This window comes from Callorhinus ursinus, unplaced genomic scaffold (genome assembly GCF_003265705.2).
Source record: "Callorhinus ursinus isolate GAN/ISIS: 27379988/994484 unplaced genomic scaffold, GSC_fseal_2.0 scaffold8, whole genome shotgun sequence".
Lineage (NCBI taxonomy): Eukaryota > Metazoa > Chordata > Mammalia > Carnivora > Otariidae > Callorhinus > Callorhinus ursinus.
Genome location: NW_027397070.1, coordinates 12,474,370 through 12,499,788, shown reverse-complemented (window position 1 = coordinate 12,499,788; position 25,419 = coordinate 12,474,370). Strand labels below are relative to the sequence as shown.

At 38.7% G+C, this 25,419-nt stretch overlaps 1 protein-coding gene across 4 annotated transcripts in view; it reads right to left on the bottom strand.

Moving 5' to 3' along the window:
* Positions 1 to 1,173: 1,173 nt before the first annotated feature.
* Positions 1,174 to 25,419, bottom strand: part of PSMA6 (proteasome 20S subunit alpha 6) — a 32,287-nt gene continuing 8,041 nt past the window's right edge. Inside the window, exons 1-7 of one of the 4 annotated variants that reach the window (XM_025870165.2) lie at positions 20,940 to 21,119; positions 9,098 to 9,192; positions 8,539 to 8,620; positions 7,630 to 7,785; positions 4,571 to 4,749; positions 3,197 to 3,291; positions 1,174 to 1,401 (exon numbers count right to left, since the gene is read on the bottom strand). In XM_025870165.2, coding sequence (XP_025725950.1) covers positions 1,344 to 1,401; positions 3,197 to 3,291; positions 4,571 to 4,749; positions 7,630 to 7,785; positions 8,539 to 8,620; positions 9,098 to 9,192; positions 20,940 to 21,015 — 741 coding nt within the window. In that variant the 5' untranslated portion in view covers positions 21,016 to 21,119 and the 3' untranslated portion in view covers positions 1,174 to 1,343. Of the gene's footprint in view, positions 1,402 to 3,196; positions 3,292 to 4,570; positions 4,750 to 7,629; positions 7,786 to 8,538; positions 8,621 to 9,097; positions 9,193 to 20,939; positions 21,126 to 25,419 lie in introns of those variants that run through there. The other 3 variants (XM_025870166.2, XM_073895095.1, XM_073895096.1) reach the window with 3 other exon arrangements.

The window sequence follows — 25,419 nt, the reverse complement described above, 5'->3', positions numbered from 1 at the left end:
GGCAGTAACTTTACAGAGCCTAGTGGATATGGATGGGTAATCCGACCAGCAGCCCCTGAACTGGAAGAACCTTGCTTCCCCTTTAGGACACTTCACAACTAATGACTCAGCTCTGAAGAGGATGTGGTTGAAGTTTCCTGCTTTTAGTGGTCACAAGTTCACATGGCCTTCCCTTTTGTTGGTCTGGTGGCTATAGAAACAGGAGCAATTGACTCCAGGGATTTGTATTAGACCAGCAGCCATATTCACCTGTGTGAGGTGTCCTGGGTCTCACCCAGGACAAATGAGGACATGTAATGTATCAACCTTAGAAATTCCAAGATTTTTGGATCATCTATAACAATTAGTGGTTCAGTCACCAGGGAGTCACTATGGGGATTAAAAAAAGCCTTAATTCAGGGGGTGCCTGGGTGGCTCAGTCAGTTAAGCATCTAACTCTTGGTTTTGGCTCAGGTCATGATCTCATGGGTCTTGAGATCACGCCCACATCAGGCTCTGTGCTCAGAGGGGCTCTGCTTTAACATTCTCTCCCTCTGCACCTCCCCCCACCACATTCTCTAAAATAAATAACTAAATCTTTAAAAACCTTAATTCTATTCATTAATAATTATTCTGAATATACTTTGCCCTTTAACATTGTTTATAGTGGCATCTCTACTATAGGCCAATTCCTTAAAGTCTGCTTTAAATAATTTTAAGGCAGCGTAGAAAATACATATTCTACTTTTCAAGCCCTATTGTTTCTCACTGCAATTTTGCTCTTAAAAATACTGGATCTTACGGAGTACAGATTAAATGTGTATCTCCAAACCTCTGAATAATAATAATGCCAATCTTTTCACTGTAGTTAAAACCTCCAACAGCACTTGGAGTCTAGGTTCAGAAATATCCCATTCGAATGAATGAAGAATTGAAAATAAAGGCCTTGCCTTACATGCCAGCTTACAGTGTGAGCAAGTTTTGAAACCAGAGTTTTTAGTTTGCCATTTATTAGTTAGGCTGTATAACCATAGTTTAAACTTCTGCCTGTTAAGTTCCTGAAGCCAAAGAATCTTGGATCTCCTTCAACAAAATGAGTAAAGCTATAATGTGGAGATGGTGAACATTTAACAGTCTGCATGCACCAAGAGGCTTACTACTTAAAACTAGAGGTGAAATTAAGACAGGATGCGATTATTTTCCAAAAGCACTGTTTTTATTTATACAGAGTCCTAACCACTTCAGCGGCAGGGCAGGAGTGGGAGAGGTTCCTTTTTCAATCCAGGGGCCTCCATAATGTTGGTCTGTTGCTACCAAACACACAGGCAAGTGGCGTCATGGATTTGGTAAACTAACTACAATGTTTAGTCTCTCTCTGCTAGAGCAACAAGGTGAGCATCAATCTCTGCTTCTGAAAGAATCCTAGAAGGCAAGGGGGAAAAACCCACAACCATTTTACTTTTTTGAAAACTTTTTATTATGTAAAATTGCAAACACACATGAAAGAATAGATAGTAATGAATTCCTGTGTACCTAACACCCAACTTCAACAATTATCAATAATTTATAGCTACTATCTTAAAAATCTGTATACCCACCACCCTTCAGATTATTTGGAAAGAATTCCCAAATATTTTATCAACTTCATCTATATACAAAAACATTTACTTCTTTGACATCAGATCAAAAATTAGGTCTTCTAAAAATAAGACCTTTTAGTTGCAGCTATGATAGAAAATAATTATACTAAATATAAAGCTAACTATACATAATGTATTAATGTATTCTATTTTAGCTCCTATGTCAAAATGCCTTTACACTTCGTGTAACTCAAGTTTCTGTCAGCTGAGAGACAAGAAGGCACTTCATGATGACACATGATATTTCCTCCAAAGAAATCAAACGCTCAGCAACCTTTAATGTGACCTATTACTGCTGGACTTGTAGACAGTGAAATTCGTCAAAGTAACATTTTTTAGTGCAGACTGGGGCAATATAAGTAATTTATATAGTAGTTGTTGATGCTTACATTATATATTGTAGCTATTATTTAAGCATACTTACTACCACCAAATTTATAAAGTTCTTCAGAACTTTCTGAAGATACAGGTTCTTTGGTTTCTTACCTATTTAACTAATAGATGGAAGTAAAAATGTTAAAAGCTATCAGAGGGTCTTAGAAAAGAAAAAAGAACTTGCAGGTCCTTTAAGCAGATTTATAAATTGCTCCTGCTAGAATAGTACTGCTAAAATAAAACAAAACATACAACTATTTTCTACAGGAAAAAAAAAAGAGGATTCACAATTTTTTTAATTCTATGAATTTTTCTTATATTGTTCATGTTTAAATCACTTACCTGCAGGCAACAAAGAGTAAATTGGGGAGGGGGGAAGCATAGTAACAAAAAACTCTTCAAGCCCCAGTTAAGCTTAGTTTACCACCTTTTCCCCCACCCCTAACCATGACCAAGTGTCCATGTAACTGTGACCTAAGAGTAGATACAAATAATAGCTAACATGCCTTCCAGCACTTCCTTGCATCTATGGATTTAACTGAAATATTTTTCATAAGCACATCCAGGTTCCTGGTAAGTAAACCACCTCGCAGGGTTCTGGGAGGATTAAGTGAGATGGTATATGTTAAGCACCCAGTACAGATTTGACTCATGGAAGCTATAAGGTTGATTTTCAGGAGTTAGTCACTTAGTAAGAACAGACAAGCATCCAGCATCTGCAATTCAATTAGCTGTATTCAAAATTTGGGGTTTCCAAAGATCTCCAGATAGGGTCTAATGTAGATCAGTATTTCACACTGCTCTTCAAAGCTCCACTTAACTAACCACTAAATAATCAAAGCTCCACCTCAAAAAACTAAATACTACTACTCTGGGAGATGCATTTCTATCGGCCTTAGGCTAAAAAAAGGAAAACACTTATGCCTTACTCCTAACATAGAGAAGGTTATTTTACGTTGCCTCTGATAACAGATATAAAACCACTCTGAAATGAGAAAAGCAGTTATGTCTGTCTTAAAGGGACTTCCAATAAATTTTAAAACAGCTCTCTCAAATATTAAAGGAAAAAACTGTAAATCTAGGTCAAAAAATGCTTTCCCCCCAAGTTGTAGGATAAATGGACCCATACACCTCTACCTTTCTAGGCTGTAATTTACCTCTTGGCAAACTTCTCTAAGCACTTGGCTGAAAATATAACTCACCTGAATTTAGGGTTTTCAACTGTAACTACTCCAACTTCTATTTCTGAAGGTTTGAAATCAATTGATAGAACAGTAGATAGGCATGTAATTGCAGTCTGAAAAAAGTACCAAGATTAAAATTGTATTTTTGAGAGATTCCAAGATTTTCTCATTCCAAGCTTATTCAAAACATGAGTTAACCACCAGCTATTCATTTTTGCTTCATGTTCCAGTGATGCATTTCTATAGCCACGTGTTACTAGCATACTGCTTAATTCTAATATGTTGCCTGCCAATGAGAAGAACTTGCTTATATGAATTCAAGATAAATGAAAGGGGTCCATCAACTGAAACAGGATGATTTACACACAACAGTCTGTTTGCTTGATGACTACTACATGCTGGGGACTATGCTAAGCACTTGGGGTGAGAAGGGGGAGAGGATCAAAATAAACGATACAGTCTTCCTTCAAGGAAAACTTACAGTAAAAAATTTAAGAATGTATTTAAGTGGCTTTGTATCTGATGTAATTAATTACTTATGTAATTATGAACTGCAAGTAAAAAAGACCTTTTAGAAACATTTAAACAGGGCATAGTACCTCCCAGATGAGAACTAGCTTTATATCTCCTGTTAGTATAAATGAGATAATACTGCCAACCAAACATAAAAGTATCAGATAGCATTTTTTTTGTCATTTATCAGAATCATGTTGTTAGTCTTTAGAATGGCTGCATCTCAGCTCCTCCTTCCCAAAATCCACTAAAATTTTTGTTTTTAACCTCTTGGCAGTAAATAAGAGGCTTCCTTAGTCTAAGGTTACTAAATATTTGTATGAGAATTTTAGCTTGTTGTGTCTATTTAAAATGTCCCAATCGTAATGAATAATCCCCTTAAGATCCCTGCATTAAGTGAGCTCTACTTTTGCATCCCAGATAGAATTTCTCTGCCAAGTTATCCTAGGAGCATATATTCTTTTACCCAGATGTTTGTTTCCCTGAGAATTTGGTATGTGGCTGTTTTTCCTTTAGGGCCGTAAGAGTAACTTCACTAAATTTTTTCACTTTTGCTACCAGGAAGGTTAAGCCTAATTTGAGTCACAACCATGCAGGTCTTAGGCCCTAGTTTTGATTCTTATTTTTACTTACATCTTCCCATTTTATACGTGTTTTGTTGAAAGCAGTCTCAAATACATTATGAAATGAGATAGGGAATTAAGTCAATAAAAGCAGTCCTCATTGTTCCCATGTCGGCTGAATGACACCAATTCTACTATGAAGCTGACAAACCTGGTGCATGTGATAAACCCAGGAATAGCCTTTATAAATTGTCAATGATTTTCACTATTCTATATAGCATTAAAAAAAAAAGTCAGCTCCTTTTGGCTAACTTACTTCCACTGTCTGTTCAAATGTCCAATCAAATTTCTTCTTCACTTTTTTTTCAAGGAAGCTGGTTGACTCCGTCTGTTTAACTCCTGCTGCAGTGGCTTTAAACCCACAGTAGTAACCTGCAGGATCACACTTGTACACCTGAGGGCCTTGTTCTTCATCTATACCAATTAAAATCATACCTAAAAAGAAAGACCCTCATTAAATAGCTTATACTTTTGTACAACACAATTTCTTCTCTCTTAGTATTGTCATAAAGCTGTTGTTGGTCATTATTCTGGACATCTATTTTAGGATAGGTATTTTGCTTTAAAAAACTGATGAAATACAGGTTATTACTATGGATAAATTAGGTAACCAAGAAACTTCCATTTCACCAAAGGTTTATCACAGATGTTTTTAAAATTTGAATTATCACAAGTGTAATTTATGATTTTCTAATCCTTGCTACTACCCAAAGCATGTTCCTTTGATCCCTTGAAATATTACCAAATAAATTTGGGAAGCATATTTTTCATATACTTTCTTTTAGAGAATATAATATATAATAGTATGTTAAATATTCTACGTAGGTTGACTTACCTTAGAACTTCAGTAGTTCTTTAATTTATCTGACCATGGAAGATTTTTTCTTTTTTTTAACTTAAGAGCTTAAGGTTCTTAAGAATTTCGGGTTCCAGGGAACTAAAAGTGTATGGAATATGCCTTGGGAATGCCGGCACCAAGTGAAATACAGAGGCTACTTCCTTATCGTCACACTGCCCAACTTTGATACTACTGGTATACACTCCCCAGTAGTCACGAGAAACCAAATTCTAAATTATGTACATATAGCAACTTTATTAAAAATCTAACCATATTGTTATAATGAAATATAATTAAAATAAATACCGCCCCCAAACTTCTTTCTACTCAGCAAAGCAGGTAATAAAGTATTTAAGGAATGACTTAACTCCTGCTTTCTTCTATTTCTAGATCTGAACCTCTTTTATATAAAGGCATGCCTCGTTTTATAGTGTGTTGTGCTTCGCGGATACCTTTTTTTTTTTTTAACAAAGGTCTGTAACCATCCTGTGTTGAGCAAGTCTATTTTTCCAATAGGATTTGCTCACTTTGTGCCTGTGTCACATTTTGGTAATTCCTGGAATATTTCAGACTTTTTCATTATTACTATACGTGTTATGGTGATCTATGATTAGTGATTATGACTTGCTGAAAGCTTAGATATTAGCATCTTTAGCAATAAAGTATTTTATAATTAAGGTATGGTACCTTTTTAAATATAATGCTATTGTGTACTTAATAGATTATACCGTAAACATAATTTTTATATGCACTGGGAAACCAAAAAATTCATCTGACTCACTATATTGTGATATTAGTTTTATTGCAGTGGTCTGTATTGAACCTGCAATATCTCCAAGCTATGCTTGGAGTGTCCTCTCTTTTAAGATTCGGTATTAACCAATTACTTTATTCACTTTTATAGATGTTTTATAGATTCTACTAATGAGGAATTTTCAACTTTATTTGATAAACACTATGACAGTGATCAGGTATCTGTGTTTTATTCAAAGGTTATGTCACCCTGTAATTTTCTTTACATGTTATATTTGATATACACAAAGTACACGGCAACACAAAAGAGGTACCCACTTACTGCTCTGGGGGAACAAACACTTCTCTACTTTGGGTCTTGCAAGATGAACAGGGTTTCATAGGTGATAAGGACATGAAAAGCAATCAAGGCACAAGGAACAACACGTACAAAAGCATTAAGACATGTAAGGTAATGGCGGTGACAAAAGACCCATTATACTACTGGCATGTCAGGTGAGAAAGGAAAGCAGGACGTGCAAGAGGCTGCCTGGGATAAACTATCAGGGGTCTTGCACATCATATTAAGGAGTTTGGAATTTACACTATATCCAATGAGGAATCAGTTTTTCTAGGGAGCAACAATCAAAATTTGATTTAAAAATGATAATTATGTAGCAACATGGAAGAGAGATGAGGAAAGAGTGGGAAGGGAGAGAAGAGACAAATAAATTAGGTGGCAAAGGTAAGAGATGATGAAGAAGGAACAGATATTCTGGTAAGGCTCAATGACTAACCAGATGACCAGGTAAGGTGGAGTGAGCATAGCAAAGAGAAATTGAGGATGAAAGTAGGAAAACAGCAATAATTTCAAGTCTGAAGTACCTGAGGGACATGGAGGAAGGGACTGGGCTAATGCTAATGTGGCAGTGATTGGCTGTATACAGGTAGTAAATGAAAGCATGAACTCGAGGGTGATCTCTGGGTGACCTCACCCAGACAGAACCAAGAGGGAGAGAATGACCACAGAGAAAACCTGGAGAGCAAAAACATTTAAAGGAAAAGCAGAAGAGGATGAGAGTGAGGAAGAGTATCACTGAAGAAACTGAGGGAGCATTCTTATATGAGAGTTCAAAAACAGGGTCAGATATTGAAGAAAAATCATTACATTGATAATTCTCATAAATGACACAACATAGAAACAAATGTGATTTTTGTGTAGTACAGGCTACTGTACTACATTAAATCTAAAATCAGTAAATCTCATCTCTCTCCCAAGAGAATTTTACTTATTTTTTAAAAATGTAATGTAGTCTAAAAATATGAATCACAGGAATATGTGTGTGAGCCTGATTCTTTAGGGTGGTCAAAAAAAAAAAAAAGATCTACATTGTTAAGATGCCTAATATAGGCATTTCCATTGAAAGCGTAATCTGGAATTGCAGTAAAACCCCCAGAACAACAGCCCAATATGACAGTGACTCGGATCTTTCAAATCAGACACCCTTAAAAGAAATATTTTGGTAGAAAGTCTAATAGCATCTAAAGCTTAAAAGATAATGCCTAAAATAACTATTGTGAAACCTACCCTTCATTGCTGATTTATTATAAAGAGTTCCTCATCTTATATAATTTCCAAAAACCACATGTTCAGAACCCAAGTGTTACTGCAATAACTTTATTCATATTCTCTAAAAACACCATGTAATTCATCAATTCTTTGGGAGCCTTCTTAGCATACTTACAACAACCAAGAGGCCTCATTTCAGCATTCTGTGTGTAGACCTGAGAAATATCAGCAATTCTTTTGCACAGCATGTCCACAGGAATCTCATAGCCATACTTGTATTTCCAATTAGCTGCCTCATAGCGTGCCCTCTGTACCTGGGATCTGCTGTCAGCTTAGAGTAATAAACACAAGTTTATTACTTTAGAGGAAAGAGTGAACCTCAAAATCAGACAATTTTCAATTTTCCATATATATATATATATATATTTATATACATATATAAAATCTCCACTATGACTTAAGAAAAGCAGAAGTGGTTCACTATGGCTTTTTCTATCACTAATGAATAGTCAATGACTCAGCAACAAGTACATGACAAAAAAGGAAAACATTTTTAAAAGATGGAGTTCCACACACAGCACTGGACTTTCATCTTGAGCCCTTCATCAGCTGTCAAAACAGTTCCTGCAGGTACCTAATATTCCCAAAAGAACAAGTTTTAAGGAGAGAGAAAAATGTTTCTCTTGATCTTTTCTGTAGGCTTGAATTTTCCCTTGATTTTAGAAAATAGAAACCCAAAGTAATTTTTATAATTCTCATTTACTTCTAACAGTGTCATTATTACCAGGTTTGAAATATACTTGCATCTCCTTAAGCTATTAAATATATATGAAATCAATGTCCATGAGAGGGGTTTCAGCCCAGTTTCCCTGACAGCAGTAGCAACAGAGATCTAATTCTATTATACTTTCAATTTCAAAAACCTCGTAGTACTCTGAATATACTGGTATTAGTCTTGGAAGACTGCAAATCTACTCCTATTATCTGCCAATGAGGCACTAAAGGGAGACTTTTAAAAATTAATACAAAACTCAAAAATAATTTGAAGAAAATAACAAATCTAAGTAGACACCGAGCCAATTACCTGTCATTCCTGTCATCACACAGCCAATGTTTTCAGTTATCTTGAATAAGTGAGTCACTGTGCTGGAATCCAATAATTTGTCCTAATGAACAAAATAAATCAAGATAACTTTTTAAAAACCAGAGGTCTCTGTGCAGGGATAAAAAATACTGTAAAATTATAGCGATAAACTATGCAATAAATGTTTTGTTCATTTTATAGATAAAACCAGTTTTTTAAAAAGGCAGGGAGGAGACTCTGTCTTCCTTTTTTAGATAACAGGTTTCCTGTGGGCAAGAACTATAGCTCACCAAAGCCTGTTTCAAGGTCCCTGAAGACAAAAGACCTAGAATTCCCACTGTGCTTATAATCATAACACAAATCTAAATATATTAACTCTGTCTACTCAGCTAAACCATCCATAGCTACTCAGTAAATACTTGCTGAATGAAACAGGAAAGTAGAAGCAAAGCAAGAATAATGTGAATGTATAGAGGTAGTCATATACCTTTGTACGAACTTGTAAACAATCCTTGCATTATATTCTGTAACAATTGGCTATCTGGGCAGTATTACTTACAGGTACTTTCTTCTGTGTGACAATTACTGCACAGTCTTTCCCTCTGACAGCTACCGATGTAAGGCCACCCTGGTTAATAGCCTTAAAAGCATATTCTGGAAAATAGTGTTTTGAGAAGGTGGAATAAATTATTAGATTCATGCAATGGCATAAAAGCAGTCATTAAAAAGAATGAGCTAGAGCTCTATGAACGAACATGGAATGTTGTCCAAGACATGCAAAGTCAAAATAATAATAATGATAATAATAAATCATAGTTAAACCAACTCCATTTCTTTCCATTTTAGTTTACTGTAATCATTTTCATCAGGATCAAGTACCAAATTTCCAATAAAGACTTAATTTACCATATCAAATCTTCATCAATTACATCTTATCATTTTAAAAGTCTGTTTTGTGGCCATTATTTCTACCAAATCTGGTTTTCCTCGGTCAAATTCAGTCGCTCTAAATTTTCTTCAGATTTACTAGTTCTGTTAATTTTGACCAGTAACTAGTTTGACTATATGCAATTTTAATTACTGTTAGATTATTCTGCATTGTTTTTTTTTCTCCCTACCACGTTGAAATTTTCTGGATTATGGTTTTTCCAATCTTCATGATACCTAAAACAAGGATCCTTGAGTTTGTCTATGACAAACTTCAGCTTGTGCACTTCCAGCTGCTGTCAGACCATTTCCTAGATTAAAAGAGATGAATCAAAGCGGTAGAATGCAAACAAACTACTTTGGCATCATGCAGTATAGCTGATAGTGACTGCCTCTGGAAAGCAGAATTACAGATGAGACTACTCCTTTCTATGCTAAGTATTTCTATAATATTTAAATCTAATTTAAACATATATTTTATAATTATAAAAACAGCAGAAATACATGCTCACTGTAGAAAATATGGGGAATATAGAAGATACTATAAAAGAAAAAAATTACTCGTAACTCCAATCATTATCTACATTTTGACAAACGTTTTAAAAATTCTGTCAAGTATTACTGTGGGCATTGGTCTGAAGCGTGGCCTCATCACCTCTTCAAAAGCCAACTGGTAATGAGGACCAGCTGAAAAAAGATACTACCTATGCCAAAGAATTTCCTTTAATAGGAGGTACAATAAAAACCCCTTATCAAATATTTCTAAATGGCTATATTTTGAAGACAGAAAAGTAGAGTAAAACAACTCTACCCTCTACCGTAAGGGAAATCCTCAAATTTAGCTTAGGTTTAATTAGATTACAATTGCTTATTTTTACCATCCCATTACACCACAAATAACTTCTAAAATACAATGTTTCAAAATGCTTCTCAGTTCTGTTTCTCATATGGCCAAAAAGCTTCTACGAGATCAAAACTCCACAGCTAAAAACTGTAAACTCTAAACAAAACAACTACCTGAAGGCACCAGAAAGTGGCCAAAGGTGGGCAGATTCTGGAGGCGAAGACAATGCTTGGAAGAAGGAAATGGGATGAAGTGAGTTTCCCATTTTCATGGCTTATAGACTGAGTGCAGGCCCTGGTCAGGGCTAAACAGCCATAGTAAATTCAGTCTCTTTGGCATGAAGAACTAGAAAACAGTTTGGGGGTAACTACAGCTGCAGGAAAATAAGGGAAAGAAAGGAGAGAGCCAGAGAGGGAGAGTCCCAACCTATATATGTTACCCAAATCTCTGGGTGATTCCATAACCACACATGCACAAGACAGACTCCAGGCAGCTTAGCTAAGGATAAAAGAAAATGAGATTTGAGTTGCCACCCAAATTAACTGCCTGCTAGAACAAATCAACATTCTTTGGAGGAATAGAGCAGAATCCAAGTCAACAACTTCATTAAATATTAATGGACAAAAGACTCCAATTAAAAGCAGAAACTGGGGGCGCCTGGGTGGCTCAGTCGTTAAGCGTCTGCCTTTGGCTCAGGTCATGATCCCAGGGTCCTGGGATCAAGCCCCTCATCGGGCTCCCTGCTCAGCGGGAAGTCTGTTTCTCCCTCTCCCACTCCCCCTGCTTGTGTTCCTGCTGTCGCTCTCTCTCTCTCTAATAAATAAAAGAATCTTTTAAAAAAAATAAATAAAAATAAAAGCAGAAACTGTCAGAATGGATACAAAGGCAAGACTCAAACATGGTATCTATCACAAACACAGTTTAATAAATGGATGGGAAAAAGAGTACCATATCAACAGTAAGCATCAGGAAGTTGAAGGGACTATATTAATATCAGACAAAGTATAGACTTCAAGGCAATATACCAGATAAACAAGGACATTTCAAAAGTAGAAAAATCCATAAGGAAGATATAACAATCACAAATGCATATGCACCTTATAAGAGTACTTCAAAATACATAAAAGGAAAATGGACAAAATTAAAAAGAGAAATGGCCAAACCCATCCAGTTAAACATTTTAACACCACCACACAAGTGAAATAGACATAGATAGACACACACAAAATAGACAAAAACTATATGGACCACACAATCAAGCGCCTCGACCTCATTGCTATCTGTAGACTACTACTGATGACAACTGAAGAATATACATGCACATGGTATAATACAAATGCACATGGTACCTTTACTAAGACAGAGCATATATTAGAGGCCATAAAACAAGTCTCAATAAATTTTAAAGTACTGAAATCCCTAAATATTTGAAAATTTTAAAACACCTTTCTAAGTAATCCATGAATCAAAGAAATAATTGTAAGAGAAATTTAAAAGTATTTTGAACTGACTGGTAATAATATATCAAAATTTGTGGGATGCAGCTGAAAGAAGGAATTTTATGGCTATGGTAGACAGACCTTGAAGTGGCCTGCTCTCTACAATCCCTGCCTCCTGGTGTTCACACCTTTGTGTAATCCCCTCATTTTAAGTGTGGACAGAACCCATAACTCCTCGCTTCTGACAGTCAAAGTGAATATGGCAAAGGTGATGGGATGTCATTAACCTGATTACATTAGAGAAGACTGCTTTAAAAACAAAAGCAGTAGGTTATCTTCCATAGCATGATAAAATTCCTCCTACCATCATCTTTTTCTAACACAGTTTTGTCTTACAAAGGTAAATGTCTGCCCCAAATATGAGAAATATACAAAAATTTAAAAATAAAAATGTTTAACTAATACAGTTTAATGCTTTTGAGCAAACCCAAACTAATTCCTTCATAAATATAAGTGAAATGTAGGCAGATAGCGCTGGATCTAAAATATTATCAGAGGTAACAATTGTGGCAGTTATAGATATTAAGTGAACTTACAAATTGATTTACCTGTGAAATGAGTCTAATTTCAGTCCTTAACTGTACCTGTATGTGCCTCATTTATCAATAAAACTACATATATATAAAAAAGACTGTCTTGCTGGCAGACTAACTCTAGAGATTCCTCTTACTGGCTTGCTAAGTGGCTGTATGGCAAAGAACCATGGGTATCTTCCAGTGAACAGGCAGCAAGCAGCTGGGGCCCTCAGTTCTATACTGAAAGGAAATGAATTCTGCCAAAATCCTCAGTGAGCTTGAAAGCAGTGTCTTCTCCACTTGAGCCTCCACATAGGAACACAACCTGGACAACAGTATGATTACAGTCTTGTGATATTCTAGGCAGACTACTCCTGACCCACAGAAATTGTTGGAATTAATAAGTGTGTTATTTTTAGCTGCTGTTTGTAGTAATTTCTACCATAGAAAACTAATATGCTAGCCTTGTTTATATTAGAAAAGGTATAAAATCAAGGATCGAAGTTTCTACTTTAAGAAGTTTAGTGAGGGCGCCTGGGTGGCTCAGTTGGTTAAGCGACTGCCTTTGGCTCAGGTCATGATCATGGAGTTCCGGGATCGAGTCCCGCATCGGGCTCCCTGCTCAGCAGGGAGTCTGCTTCTCCCTCTGACCCTGCCCCCTCTCATGTGCTCTCTCTCTCTCATTCTCTCTCTCAAATAAAATAAATAAAATCTTTAAAAAAAAAAGAAGTTTAGTGAAAGGTAAAATAAACCCAGATTTGAAAAAAGTCAACAACAAAGATCAGAAATCAGTAAAATAAACAAAAAAAGGAAGTCAGGAAAGTAAAAATTTGATTCTTTGAACAAAAACAACAAACTTGAAATGGGAAGATTATCCCAGTGGGCCCCAAATGCAATCATATGTATCCTTATACAAGAGATGGAGAGGGAGATTTTACACAGAGAAGGTGCTGTGAAGAGGGAGCAGAGATTTGAAGATGCTGGTCTTGATGAGTAGAGCAATGCAGTCCCAACCCAAGGAATGCTGGTAGCCTCCAGAAGTGGAAGAGGCAAGGAATGTATTCTCCTAAGGTCCTGCCTGACATCTTGATTTTGGTCCAGGGAAACTGATTTTAGACTCCTGGTCCCCAGAACTGTGAGAAAATAAATTTCTTTTTTAAGCCACCAAATCTGGTAATTTGTTACAACAGCCACAGGAAACTAATAAACCCCCCAGCCAGACTAATCAAGAAAATAAGAGAATCCAAAAAAAAAAAAAAAGAGAGAGAGAGAATACAAATTGCTCATACTGGGAATAAGAAAGGGGCTATCATTATAGACATTACAGAAATAAGGCAATATTAAGAACAGCCATTTATATACAGATGATTCTTTTATCTGGGTCACTATCCTTGACCTTGCCTAATTTCAGCACCACATTTCCAAACGCCTGCTGTCTGTTATTACCCAATTGCTCAGAACATGATTTTGGCCTAAGAAATAAGCCATCTATGGCTGTAGAGGGATATCAGTTTGCAACATTTACCAACTCTCCTCTTACGTTATATTTTTCGTTTACAAACCTGATCTTTCCTGTATCTTTGCTTCTTCATGTCCTGCCTCAAGTGCCCTTTCACTCTTAACTCCGCTTAGCCAGCGCTTGTCCTTCCTCCCCAAGCCTCTTCCAGCTCCCATGGATACTTTCTGATTATCCCAGATGGGATCCTTCAACCCCTTCTCTGAATTTCTATAGCACTTCTTATTTCACCGCTAGTTTTAGCATTTAGTAGTGTGTATTTTGCCCCTCCACATTCAGATTGGAGAGTGAAATAAAGTAGGAACCAAGGAAATTTAAAATTACATTTGCAACCAATATATACTAAATTGAAGGTTGGCCATGGGCCCAATCCAGCTTACTCAAAGTTGGTTTAAAATGCAGGGTTTTCTAGGAAGGTTTTACAAGTCAGATAAAATAAAATCAGAACTTAGTTTTTCTCAGGAAAAAAAAACTGGTGTAACACTTGACCCTCATTTTTTAAGATTTATTTATTTGAGAGAGAAAAAGCACACATGCGTGCAGGTACGCACAAGCTGGGAGGAAGGGGCAGAGGCGGGGGGGGGGGAGCAGCAGACTCCCTGATTAGTGCTCATCTCATGACCCTGAGATCTCTGAAGACCTGAGCCAAAACCAAGTCAGACACTCAACCTACTGTGCCACTCAGGCGCCCCAACCCTCATCACCTAGGGCTGACACATGTTTTGCGTTTTTCACAGTTTCCACCACTCCTTGCCATGTATCACCCAGCCTCTTTCATTCATTTACACTACTTATCTGACCTGCTTAAATAATGTAAAAAGATTAAAAAAATAATGCATTAGATAAAAGTCATAAAAGATAGAGCTACCCCCATCACTACATAAATAAAATTTTGTCCCACAAAATAAAAAATATTTTACATATAAAAAATGCTTCTCACTAGAGAATACAACTGTGAATTTGCCAGGATTCATTAAAGGAGTCCTCTACCTCCCTCTCTATGTAGATTAGTGTTGTCAAATAAAATAGTCATCAACCACATGTAGCTAATGAGCGTGTGAAATGTGGCTAATGCAACCGAGGAACTGATTTTTAATTTAAAGTTCTTAGGTAAGAATACCTTTTCATCTCCTACTTCTCTGAACTTCCCTTCTCAGTCTCTTTCACTGCATTTACCTCCTCAGCCAGGTCCTTAAATACTGGTATTCCCCAGGATACTATCATTTCTCCCTATCCCGGGATGATTTTATCCTATATAATCACTACTAACTGTGTCATCTTTAGCTCTGAACCCACACTTGCAAATGACTTTCTCCCACAGGCATTTCTGAAAATTATTCTTCTCTGTATACCTGCTTCTTTACAGTCTTTATCTCAACAGTTTTACTAACCACTCGAGCTACAAACCCAGGTACCATCCTTGACTTCCTCTTCTCTCTCAACAGAGAAATGTTCATTCGTATCTAGGATTTGCTTTAAAATACTCTAACAGAGAGGGGGCAAGCGTATGGGAAAGGGAATAAAGAGAAAACAAGACTGACAAAATGTTCACAACTGATGAAGCTGGGTGATGGGTATAAAAGGGTCATCATACTATTCTATGTACTTTTGTTTTGAATTTTCCATAACCAAAATTTTAAAAATAAAACTCAAGAGTCTCCTCTTCTCCACCCTTTCTCAGTACCTTAGTTCACTCATTAGGGCTTACATGGATTATGGAACAAGTCTCTCCTAATTGGCCTTCCTGTCATCAGTCCCTTTCTACTCTAATTCTACTCAACTCTCCCGCTACCTTACTTAATAGTCTTGTCATTTTTCTTCCAGCTACGTCCAAAACTCAAGCAGCAAAGTCCAAACCCTACCACGGCACCCAGATCTCTTCACAACTTGCTACCATCTGCTCTTCCAGTTGGCTGTTTATGCTCTGCCTATCCTGACTGACCTAGGCACTGATTCCCCCAATTTCTTTAATCAATTCACCTTCTCTGTCGAATCTTTCCTGGCTGTGTCACTTCTTTTTTCTTTCTTTCCTTCTTCTTTTTTTTTTTTTTTTTGAGTAATCTTTATACCCAACATGGAGCTCAAACCCATATCCCCAAGATCAAGAGCCACACGCTCCCCTGACTGATCCAGCCAGGCGCCCCAGGTGTCACTTTCAATAGTAACCTTCCTGTACTGTTATTTTAGTACTCACCATGCTGCACTGTATTTTTCAATAAAATTTTGTATAAATCCCCATAACATTACCACCATAAAATATTTTGTAATAATTTCCAGAAAAATGGAAGCTGCTGGAGTAAAGAATCTCGAGAAAGCATAATAACGAGAGTATCCTCTAAAGAAATACTGATAGGGTAAAAATATGATAGTTTACAGCATAAGTGAGGATGAAGGCCAATTAAGAAAAAAACAGAACAGCATAAGGGGAGCATTTAAAAGCTGTATTTGTTTTTTTAAAGCCAGAATTAAAATGTCAGAAATATTAATTAAACACTACTTCCATCACTAAAGACTGGGGTTTTGGGGTTTTTGGATAAAATTTCAGAAACTTACAAACAAACACTATTACATTAATCTCCATAATCTGTTCTTGAATGTCCAAAATTATGCAAGACAATGATAACTGATAGCCCATTTCCCATTTTAAATGGAATAAGTTATAATGAATTACACTCAATTCCAAGCCTCCAATTTCTTAAATTGTAACTTAAATACACAGTAAAATCCCTATTTTAGGTATATTATATATATATATATATATATTAGGTTGAACCATGAGACAGCCATTTTTATAGGTAAAAAAAAGTCAAACATCAGCAGTTTCATATGGTTCAACCTAACAATAAATCATTAGGTTTGAATGTACATTGCCTCCTTGACCACAAACAAAATGGTAAATAAATCACTGTTTTGTACAGAGACTTCTCTTTCCCAGTAATCTCTTATTCACTTTGTTTCTTTCCTTATACTTTTCCCCAACACTTTCCCAACTTTCCTGGGAGTCATTTGTATAATACTAGGAAAAAATGGGGGCTCAATATAAAAGATACCGAGGCAAAAGTGTTGAGGACAAGCACAATGCGAGACAATGGCTCATAGTATGACCTCCTCAGTGTGACGTTAGCAACAACAGAGATGCACATCCCCTTACGGACACTGGCTTTGCAAGGCCTCTATAGGTAATTCTGAGGTTCTGCCAATTATAAGACTATAACTCAAGATTTTTCCCGCCCATAATTTTGTTTGAAATGCTGTACTAAGTTTTGAAAGATAATGTTTTCCCCCCACATAAACTTAGGCTGGAAAAATAAAAATGAATTGAGAGATCTATACATTCTGTGAAGTTTAGTTATTAAAAAGAACCGGTTGTTCTACTGCGGCAAGGCAGGTATTCTACAGAATATGTCTCTATTTAATTTCAAAGCTGCGTGCTAGAAACTTTTTGTTAAGATTTTTGGAAGCTGTTCATTCTTTGGTCTTCCCCAACCTTGTAACCTAAATGGAAAGTGCATCTAGTTTCATAGTGCCACCTAATATTACCCTCTTTAATACCATGATCTTGGGGCGCCTGGGTGGCTCAGTTGGTTAAGTGTCCGACTCTGGGTTTTGGCTCAGGTCATGATCTCAGGGTTGTAAGATCGAGCCCCACAACAGGCCCTGTGCTCAGCGCAGAGTCTGCTTGAGATTCTCCATCTCTGCCCCGCCCCCTGCTCAGGTGCTCTCTCTCACTCTCAAATAAATAAAATTCTTAAAAAACAAAACAAAAACACCCTGATCTTTAAGCAGGTGGGGTCATTAGAAATTTTGGCACTGGCATGGGAATGGGGGGATGAATATGAGGTTTGAAAACATAGCAGTGCTTGATCTCATTACTTTTTTGTGTAGTTATAATACATATATATTTATGTATAGACACATATTTCATTTCAAATCTAACTCAAAGAGGGCATGAGAAGTCTGGGTTCAGAAATACTACTTTAAAATGAGTATTTTTTTTTTAAAGATTTTTATTTATTTATTTGAGAGAGAGAGAGAATGAGAGGCAGAGAGCACGAGAGGGAAGAGGGTCAGAGGGAGAAGCAGACTCCCTGCTGAGCAGGGAGCCCGATGTGGGACTCGATCCTGGGACTCCAGGATCATGACCTGAGCCGAAGGCAATTGCTTAACCAACTGAGCCACCCAGGCGCCCCAAAATGAGTATTTTTTTTTATAGCAAACGATGCAAACAATAAGTACTCAGTCCATTATCAGCCACTGAGCACTTACTATGTGACAGATACTGTTCTATGTACATTACATCCATTAAGTCATTAAATCCTTAGAGCCCTGTAAGCCCTATTATTTTCATGAAGAAAAGTTCTCATAGTTGGTATGGAGCAGGACTTGAACCTAGGAATCCTAGCTTCGATACCAATGCCAGATTGGTATTTCTAGATTAGAAAACTGTCCTCTCCAGTCTATTTCTACTAGTCCATTTCTTTCCTATTCCTTATCAATATGCTCCCTTAGATGCAAAGAGTTAATGCTCATATCCACCTGGCAGGCAAATTCAAGTGCCATTCCTCTCCCCTCCCGTGCCAGATCTATCCAGCAAAGAATCAGCAAGCAGAAGAGAAAAGCCTGAGAGTAATCAGGTTTACTTTGTCCCACCTGGACCTTAGTTTCCCCACTGATACCCTGGGTAATTTCTGAAGTTAGATTTCAAAGCTAGGGGCTCTGTGTATAGCTCTACAGTTTTTCTACACACACCCACACCCACACACCCTTGAATACATTCATTAAAAGAAATTTTTCCATAGTTACTGAAGAGTACAAATGCACAAATGACAATAAAAAATCTTTCTCTTACTCCCTGGGAGCAAACACTGTCAACAGTTTGTTTATAATTATGGTTAGCATTGTAACTTTAAATTTATACCTTTATTTTTTGATTTATCAATTTTAGATTACATTTATCTTTTGAGTACCAACTATGGAAGATGAGGAGCATACACTCACCTTTCCATTAATCCTTCCTTCCCTGTTATTTCCCCATTTTTGCTATATTATTTTCCCATTATCAAGGTTAACAATTTGCACTCGTAGTTCTTATATGCTTTGTCTCTGGTAGATTCTAAAGTTTATAAACTCAAACAGCATTTACAGTATTATCATAATGTACAATTATTTCACTAGAGAACGAAGCATGGATGGACCATAAAAAAGGAAATATTCCATGTCTACAAAGCTACTAATCTAACAGACCAAAACAAGAGCCAAACAATCAAACAGGCATCTAATAACCTTTACTGATCACTTAATACTGTGCTAAGTACTCTACATATATCTCATTTAGTCCTCAAAACAACCACACAAGAAGGAATTATTAATCCAACTTTGCGAACAGAAACTAAGGCTAACGTTATATATCACTTGCCCAAATTGGCTAGTATGGAGCACGCAGGGATCTTAATCCAGGTATGGCTCCAGTGCCTCAACGCTTCACCAATATACTGCTTGCTCATACTAACTATTCTTTCACTTTCCTTTTCCTAGCAATGTCTAATTAGTGCCCTGATAGCAGAGACAATGTGTTACTCAACAAGGCAGACCTGAAAAGTCATCCTGTCTATATATTAAGTTTGTTTTGGACCACATGTTTTATTCCAAATTTAAAAAAATTATTTAACTGACACTCTATCCAGCCTTTCTACTCACCAAATCTGGGATGCATTAAAAACTATGCTTTATGGCTGGATTTCACAATATGGTATAGAAAAGCAAAGTGTAGATCTGACTTTTCTTGTTTCACATATTAAAAACCACAAAATAGAACATTCAAAGCAGTGACCCAAAAGAGAAAAATTCTTTAAGACTCGGGAAAGAAACTAAAAATGAAATTTTCTTGAGGATACAGTTATCATCTCTCTTGTTTGATCCTATTTTTCAATTGGGGATGAGTTAAAAGGGTTACCGAATTACCCTTGTTTCTTGCTACATTATATATAGTATGTAGCCATATACAGGATAAGTTTCATTCCAAGTTATCTTTAAATCTAATTCTAAAATTTACAGGTGAAGAGAACCTCATTTATATGCCAACTCTCTCCTTATGATTTCCAAGCACAGATGATATTACTGTCCTCCCCAAAGCACTGAGGTGCTAAACTCGGTCAAAAAATCAAAGGACTACGGGGCCAGATATAAATCAGATTCGCCAGATGCTAAATTCTCTATGGCAAGAGGTTAAGGATCCGGGTTATAATTATAATCTAAACGCTGACAGCACTTCCAACAAAATATATTGTTATGTTGAATGAATGATAACTACTTTAGGGTTTATTTCCACTAAAGTTGTTCTTCAGGAAACAGCTAGTTCACAGTACCTCACCTACAATTCAGAACCAGCTTTTAAACTATTTAGAAACATTCAGATGTGGGAAAAGGGGATGCTAGTTTCTCCAGAACTGACAACCACTCACTCAATCTGCCAGTTTTCCAAAGATGTCCTGCACCCTGTAGGTACTTTTAATCTGACCTTTTTATTTTTCTTTTTATTCGTTTGTTTACGTATCTGTCACTCCCTTTCAGCTGTGACCGTAGTACAGGAGAGAGTGTGACATCTCTGCATCCCCTAGGACCAGCACAGCGTCTGGCACATAAAGGTTCTAAATGCCCGTGTGGAACTGACTACGATAAGGAAATGCATGTTGCAAACAAAGGAAAACGGACAGAAGCGTTTCAATGGCAAGGTTAAGGAGCCAATTATCCTTTAGAGAAGTAGAGACGTTGGGCCCACCCAGGCCAAAATATAACACGTGAAGAGGCGTCAGGAAGCGAGAGTCAGGAATTGCAGTCCTACCTTCCTTAACTCTTTATTGTGTCCAGGCGGTGGGGCCGCTCACCCCAAAGAGCCCGAGGCCTTCAGCCATCGGGCTCCCGATCCCTGCCTCCACGCAGGGGTGGGAACACCATGGGACTGTACCCTGCCTCCGCCTTTCTCCCGTCCCAGCTCCGGCCATGCCTCAGCCGCGGACTACACTCCGGCCGCGTCTGGCTGCTCCAGGCCATACCATGACAGAGCAATTCGAGTGGACCAAAAGTAGACTCGGTTCACTCACCTACTTGGTAGAGCCGGCCCTCGGGTGAAAAAATGGTAATGTGGCGGTCAAAACCAGCGCTGGAACCACGGGACATGTCGGCGAACCCACTACTTCAAGCACTGTCTCTGAGCCCCGTAGCTCCCGCACCAGGCGTACAAATCCCCCCGGAAGTTGCAACGACTGCTTCCGGGGCACCGGCCGGCCTCATCCGCTCTTGCGCGCCGAACTCACGACTCTAGCGTCCGTTCAGGCGCGGAGAGAGCTCCGAGGCCCCACCCCTGCTTGGGGTGGAGAAAGCAGAGGGAGGTCTTCGGTGTGCGCTTGCGCCAGCCCCACGTCCGAGCGCTGTGCAGATACCAGGTGAAACTCGGGTTGTGGCGTTCTGCAGCTTTCCTCTGGAATGTGAATTGACCATAGCAAGGATGAAAAGGATTTCTGGGGGCCCAGAGTAGTGATCTGCCTACCCGTGGGACCTAAATGGATGGTGTATTTAAGTCCCTTGTTAGTTTTGGGACGTGTATATCCAGCTTGTGTCTAGATTGCTGGCGTTGTTCCTAATCTATACCCACCCACTTTCCTTCCTACTACAGGGGAAAAATGGGTTGCAGCCGCTGCGGCAGTAACCGTTAATTTTAGGTACAGAAGGGAGCGGGTTCTGGTAGGCACTGGAAAGAGCAGAATTTTCTGTCCAGGCAAGATCCTTTTGGCCACCAACCCCGACAGTTTGTCTTAGAGGTGGAACAGGAAATATAGGAGTAGTGGAGGAATCATGAAGTTAAGTTGCCTTGATTGATTATGAAGAACAAAAAGGAGAGGGCGTATAGCAGGCTGTTGTTTAAACTGATGGGAGTAATTCCAAGCGAACTGGGTAGCTCAGGGAAAACAGCAGGTGGCCTTTCAAATCGTAAAATTGTGCCTATTTTGACTTTTCCCGCAGGCACACTCCTATTTAGCCAATATAAAATGCAAAACATGACGTTAGGCTAGTGTCGCCCCCCCCCCCCATATAGTTTGTGCACTAGGAAAGCCAGTTATTGCCAAGGTTTCTAGCTCTTTAGTGCCTGCTGTAAGTAATACTAAAGTAGGGATTCTTACCTCCTTAATGTATTTTCTCCTAAACTCACTTTGCATTTAAAGGAAAAAGATGTATAAGAACCTCTTAAGGAGTTTCTTAAGCTCCAATTCTCAAGAATGTTTTTTAAAAATAAACTATTTTATTAACCTGAAAAAAAATCCAAAACTGAAACCTGATTTAGAAAATACTAAATGCAGGGGTGCCTGGGTGGCTCAGTCGTTAAGCGTATGCCTTCGGCTCAGGTCATGATCCCAGGGTCCTGGGATCGAGCCCCGCATCGGGCTCCCTGTTCAGTGGGAAGCCTGCTTCCCCCTCTCCCACTCCCCCTGCTAGTGTTCCCTCTCTCGCTGTGTCTCTCTCCGTCAAATAAATAAAATATTAAAAAAAAAACACTAAATGCAAACAGCGTCTCTGGCACACAGGGTACTTTCCAGCTCTGGCTAATTTCCAAGTGTACTGATAAAAGTTGTCCCTTGCTTCTGGTTCAGGTCTCTACCCTCAGGACCAACTCCTCCTGACCTTTTCAGTGCTTTTTCCCCCCCTCACACTCTGAGCAACCTTAGTGTACTGTAATTCCCAAACTGCCTGAATAGTCATAAAGAGTTCTCTGTTAGGCTGCTAAGGAGGGTCAACTCATTTCGTCCCACAGCCCCTCTATATTGATGTCTCCCAAACCTAGGTCTCTAACTGGGCCCTTCTCTGCAGCGAAGTCTCTCTCTCTCTCTCTCTCTCCTTTTCAGATTTATTTGTTTATATGAGACAGAGAGAGAGAATGGGGGGGCAGGGGGAGAGCAGGAATCCCAAGCACACTCCCTGCTGAGGGCAGAGCGGGACTCGGGGCTCCATCCCAGGACCCCGGAAACCCCAGGGATCATGACCTAAGCCAAAATCAAAAGTTGGATGCTCAACCGACTGAGCCACCGAAGCGCCCCATGGAGCACGGTCTTACCTAATTGGCTGTGGGATGTTTTTTACATTGAGACACATGGTACCTTAAAATCCAGTGTGTTAAAACAGCTCATCATCTCTTCTCCCACCAAGCCAGTTCCTGCCCCATGTACCACACTTTACAAGTCCTCAGAGCCAAAACCTTGATGCAGTCTTCAATTCCCCAAAACTTCTTACTCTGTCCCTATATAATCCTGATCATTCTTTATTCTGCTTTTTTTTCTGTTCTGTAATTCGTAATTTTGTTCACTATTTATTGTGCCCCCCACCCCCCACTAAGCTCCATGAGGGCAAAAATCTTTGTGTTGTTCATAGTATAGCTCAGGCAACTTGAATAATGTTGAGCATAAATATTAGTCGAATGAATGAATCCCTTACAGCATAAGGGTTAGAAGTGCATCCTTTTCTATTTAAACCTGAATTTAAATGCCATCTGTGACAGTTACTAGATATGTGACCTTATGCAAACTCCCTAAGTCTGGATTCCCTTATCTATTAAAATTGGGTAAGATTCACTTTATGGAGGCTGCTGTGAGGATTAAATAAGAGAAGGCAAGTGAAGTACTAACAAAGTAACAAAGTACTAACTAGCGCATAACAAGTGCTCATGAGGGGCGCCTGGGTGGCTCAGTCGTTAAGCGTCTGCGTTTGGCTCAGGTCCTGATCCCAGGATCCTGGGATCAGCCCCACATCAAGCTCCCTGCTCAGTGGGAAGCCTGCTTCTCCCTCTCCCACTCCCCCTGCTTGTGTTCCCTCTCTCGCTGTCTCTGTCAAAAAAAAAAAAAAAAAAAGATTGTGAAAGTTCTTTATAAGGAAAGTCACCATTTCAGAGCACTTAGGCATTTGTCATTAAAAAAAAAAGTGCTCATGAAACAGTTGCCCTTATTGTTGCTTTCCTGTCTGTTCAGTTACCAAATCCTGTTGACTATTCCTATGGGATAGGATAGATCTGCTTTTCATTCCCACTGCTACTCTCTGAATTTAGACCTTTTTCCCAGTTTGTCTGATCTGGCACATAGTCTCTTCTTGTTGATCCACACTCTTTGAAAAAATCATCTTTTTCTGGAGCAAGATCTCAATTGGGTTGCTTCTCTGCCTAGATTTCTTTACGCTACTGAATAAAATAGTCTTTTGCTTAGAGTTCAGAGTCTTCTACAAAATGACCTGTACCTGTGTTTTCGGCCTTCTGTTTCTACTTCATCCACTTATTTCTATCTATTATGTTAGAATTTGAGATGTTTCCACCGAGGCAAGTGAATTCCTCTGGGAAATCTTTCAGAAAGCCAAAACCCTTGCCGATTCCACTGCTGAGAGAAATCCCCTGGAAGCAGACTGAATATGTGCCACTGGGTACCAAGCAGCAGCTAACCTACTCACCCAGGTGGACTTCCCCCCCAGGGTGGAGAAGCTTTCGCCAAAGTCGTCAATGCCCTTGCAGCTTTAATACAGGCCTATGGGGGCAGACTTGCTGTGTCTGTGTGGAAAGTTTGATCTTCCTCTCTGTGGGGCCACCAAGTTAGACTTTTTGAAATGACTTTCTGGTTTTTTGAAAAATTTTAGAGATGACTTGACATCTTGTGAGTCTTGGAAAATCTCCTGGGGGGGGCCTCCATTTGGCAAGGCCCACATTCTCCCCTGGGGGTGGAGGTAGGTGGAAGGTTGGGGTTACCCACAAGGCAAAGGTAAAAAGTGGCAGCGTGGATTCCCAGTGACCGACTGCAGACATGCTGAATCACATGGTGTTTAAAAGCAAGATAAGAATTTCGCCCTGAGCTTAAGTTGCTCTGCTGGCAGTTCAGTGAGCCAGGTAATACAAAAATGAAGCTAATCTCTGTTTCCATGCGATATTGGCAGATGCTGAAACACAATGCCCTGTGAGTTAGCCATAAGCACTGGTAATAGGGTACTTTAGGAGAGTCAGGATTTCTTGATGTTAAGGGACCCCAAAGATCAACAGCAGCCAGGACAGAAGTAACAATGTAGCAGCTTGGGTGAACGGCAGGAGGGAGGCAGACCTCTACCCACCTCTCTGGCCACACTTACCAATCAGGTGCTCCTGGGGGTACTGAGGGCAAGAACCTGGCTGTAATTGTAGCTTTACCTATTTGTATCTTCCTCACAACAGTCTCAGTCTTGCAGCTCTTCCTGCACCCCAGTAGCTATGGGTGGCTGCCTGAGAGTTGTCATTCTGGCTGAGTCTCTGAGGAGGAGAAAAATGATTTCTCTATACTTCAGTTCTACAACTTATGGGCAACAGAGGGCAAATGAAGCACCAAATGTGGGGTGGAGTGTGCTTCTGTGACTTACGTGAGGCCCTTGTGAAAGTTCTTCAAATCCTTTACCTGACCAGATTCCAGAAAAGCAACACTCCCCTGCCCCCTTGCCCATAACATTTGGTGTGGTTCTCATCCTCCAATAGCAACAGTGGGGACAAGATGATGTCTATCAACAGAGCAGTCACACAACTGTCATTTC